The sequence below is a fragment of the Triticum dicoccoides genome, chromosome 3A (genome assembly GCF_002162155.2).
Source record: "Triticum dicoccoides isolate Atlit2015 ecotype Zavitan chromosome 3A, WEW_v2.0, whole genome shotgun sequence".
Classification (NCBI taxonomy): domain Eukaryota; kingdom Viridiplantae; phylum Streptophyta; class Magnoliopsida; order Poales; family Poaceae; genus Triticum; species Triticum dicoccoides.
In genome coordinates this window covers 429,320,703-429,324,225 of record NC_041384.1, presented here as the reverse complement: position 1 = coordinate 429,324,225, position 3,523 = coordinate 429,320,703, and the positions used below count along the sequence as shown (strand labels likewise).

The window sequence follows — 3,523 nt, the reverse complement described above, 5'->3', positions numbered from 1 at the left end:
GCAGCTCCGCCACCGCCCCGCCCGCCACCGCGTCCCCACAAATCCGCCCCGCCCGGCTCCGTCCGCCACCGCCCCGGCCGCACGCCGCTCCCGATGTCGCCGAAGAAGACGCCGAAGGGCAAGTCGGGTTTCTTCGGCGTGAGGCAGAAGCCCTCCGGCAACTGGGGTGTGGAGTTCCCCGACGCCGGAAGGCGTTGGTGGATCGGCACGTACCCCTCCGCCCACGAGGTCGCGCGTGCCTACGACGTGGCGGTGTGGCGTGCCGAGAGGCCTCGGTCACACCTCAAATTTACAGAGATCGAGAGTCGGGCGGAAGCGGAGATACTTGTGCCGCAGGGCATCAACATGAAGGAGATCACGACGAAGAAGAAAAAGACGAAGAAGCCGTCGGTTGTCGTCAGTGCTGGCGAAACCGATGAGGAGGCGATGGCGAGGTTTGCTCGGGAGCATCCGGAGTACGTCCAGGCCGAGATAGAGTACTACTGGAAGCGTGAGGCGGAACAAAAGAAGAAGGGGTCGAAGAAGGAGGATGAGGCCGGTCCCTCGACGGTGATCCCCATCGAGTCCTCTTCCGAGGAGGACTGGGCAGACTTCTCGGAGGAGGATGAGGGGTGCGACGACCCGACGAAGGAGGAGTTCTGGGAGCAGTTCCGTAGCTCCGATGAGGAGTAGTTTATCTAGTAGTTTGAATAAGTAGTAGTTGAAGTTGATGTATGAAACGATATTGAATTTGATGTTTGAACTATGTTGAATGGACTAGTAGTATGTCGTTTTACATCTTCATTTTGGACCATCTATTGGAGTTGCTCTTTTGGACTATTAATTTGGACCATCTGTTGGAGTTGAGCTTTTTTCGGAGCTCCAAAACGCACTTTTTGACGGTCCAAATTTTACATCTTCGGTTTTGGACCGCCAAATTTTGGACCATCTATTGGAGATGCTCTAAAACCAATAGCCTCTGTATGGTTTTAAAGGGTTCTCTATTAGTTGTCCTTGATTTAATATAGATTTGTACTAAATCAGCGACAATTAATATGGATCGAAGGGAGTATTAAATTTTTTGAATACTTCCAGATTAGAAACTATAGGTCATTTTCCTTTTCTTATTTCTACTCTATCTGTCCATCTTGGGAGGCGGTGTGGCAGGATGCCACGGGAGAAGGAGGAGGAGGCCACGACGGATGGTCCGCTCAAGGCGGCGGCCTCCTTAGCAAGTCGGAAATGTCGGAGGGAGGCCCACATCGAATACCGTGTCAAGGATGCGGGCGGGAAGGCAACATTAATGGAATGGTTGTGTATGTCAGCAACAACATGGCGAAAACAACGAGAGTTGAACGTGAAATTTCCTACTCCCTCCGTCCGGGTTTATTAGACCTCTCAGTATCACAAACATGTCCCTTTTTATAAGGTCTCGTTTTGAAAAGATGCATGCATGCAATCATTTCATTGGTTGCATTGAAAGCCGTTGTTGTTGGTGCCATGACTGGGAAATTAATACACTTCAAGCGTGCTTTTTCATTGGCTGCATGCATATGAGAGAGTGCATTGAAGTGGAATGAAAGAATTAGTGTGAGTAAATTACTATATGTCTTGCTCGAAGAGAAGTTGTCTTTAGGCCTAATAAACCCGGACAGAGGGAGTAAAATTTTACTTCATATAAGTTCAAGCAAGAGGGCAACTGGCCTGCCAATACCGGCACCAAAAGATCCAAGTGCCCTCTTATACCCTCTTATCTAAGGCGTTGTTTTCATAGGGAGGATACACAAAACTCAATCTTTATAAACTAGAAAACCGTTTAACCATATAAAATCTTGTTTGCCTACTCTAATTAACCCATGGATTTAGGAAACTTTGTTTCTAGAAGCCCAAGATTTCGGGTTCGTCGAAATAGATTGATAAACAGAAGAAAAATAATATATAATGTACATTGATATGCTCCTACGCTCCGCAGATAGCTAATCAGCTACATCACCTTTGTGACTTCACCTTGACAAGTAAGTTGTGCCTCTCCCTGCGAGTATGCACACCCATTTCATTGATGCAAATAGATTCCTTATCCTAGGAGTATATGTAGATTGGGTACACCCCTCCCGTTAGCTCTACCGCCTCTTTTAACCGCTACGCTCGTCCATGTCACTATTGGTAGACATTCTTGATTGGAGATGGGAGATGGCAATAAGCAATGACACGGGATTTTTCGTTTTGTGAAGGACAGTTCATATTGCAAGTGATAATGCAACCGCCCTTCTCGACCACAATTGTGTTTTTTGTGCTTCACAACAATGCCGTGGAGGACGCGTCCTCCTCGGAGCTTGTGAACACGCGCGGACGCCTCCTACAGTACCTCGGTCGTGACCGCGGCAACACGTCGTCACACACCATGACGGCGGCCAAAAAGGTGGCATCCAAGACCACGCCATGGGAATGATGCAACACGCGCCGGCCATGTTTGCTACATTGGACTGGGAGCTCGCCAACCCGACCTCGCATTGGCCTAGGCCAAGGGCCAGTCTAGGATCACCGGGCAGACGGGGCTGGCCAACTCCAAGCGCGCCACCCGTGCCCTTGGCGGCAAGGGCAAGGCGTTCACGATTGCTCCTCAAAGTGGGGTTGGGTGACTTCGAACGCGCCACCCATGTCCTTGGCGGCAAGGGCAAGACACCCACGGCTGACCGTCATCGCCAGGACGAGCACTTGCACCAGGAGGCGAAGGCATCTGATCGGCTCCCGCGAGCGCCAGTTTGGCAGACCATCACGACTACCGCAACCCCTACGCTCCCTTCCGTCTTTGGAAGACCCACAACGACTCCGACTTCGACAACGATGGAGGGGATGATGACTGAAGGAGCCGCCGGCCAAGGCAGGATACGTACGAGGTCATGTCTGGTACCTCACGTATTTAAAAAAATCAGGTGAACTTGTTAAATATCGTCCACATAGTTTATTTTCTAAAATTTAGGTGAACTTGCTAAATATCATCCGGTTTGAATGTAATATGTGAAACTTTCTTAAAATTCATCCAAGTTTGCATAAATTTCGGCTTATTGTCCGTTTGAACTAGTAGATGTTTGATGCAGACTATCCGTTTGAACTAGCGCGGACGTTTGATGCACGTGTGTCAGTATGCACCTACTGACACTGGCAGTGAAACAGCCAGGAAGACGTATTCGCTGTGCCAAGGTGGAAGCGTAGTGGCGGGAGGTTTGAATAGGCGTTGGGCCGTGTGTAGTTGAGTTGGGCCGGGTGAGTAAACGGGCTGAGGCCCATGAATGTAACCAGCAGATATAAGCTCGAGTGGCTGGCGTGTACGGGTATCAATGTATTGAATTTGAATCTCATTTCCCTGAGCTTATCTCTTTCTCTCTCTCACTCGCTTGTGTCCGCATCTCTCCCACCGTCTAGCCCCTCTCCTCACCGATCTCACCGGTGACGAGCCCCAAATCCGACGGTCCCTCGGTGGCCAACGGAAAGGGCGTTACAATCTGGTATCAGAGCGACTGATCTATGGCCTTCTTCCATGTTC

At 50.0% G+C, this 3,523-nt stretch overlaps 1 protein-coding gene across 1 annotated transcript; it reads left to right on the top strand.

Annotated features, from left to right (window-relative positions):
- The first annotated feature begins 93 nt into the window (after positions 1 to 93).
- Positions 94 to 672, top strand: LOC119268407 (ethylene-responsive transcription factor ERF096-like). Its single transcript, XM_037550026.1, has one exon. The coding sequence runs from the start codon at positions 94 to 96 to the stop codon at positions 670 to 672; it is 579 nt and encodes a 192-aa protein (XP_037405923.1).
- Positions 673 to 3,523: the final 2,851 nt, after the last annotated feature.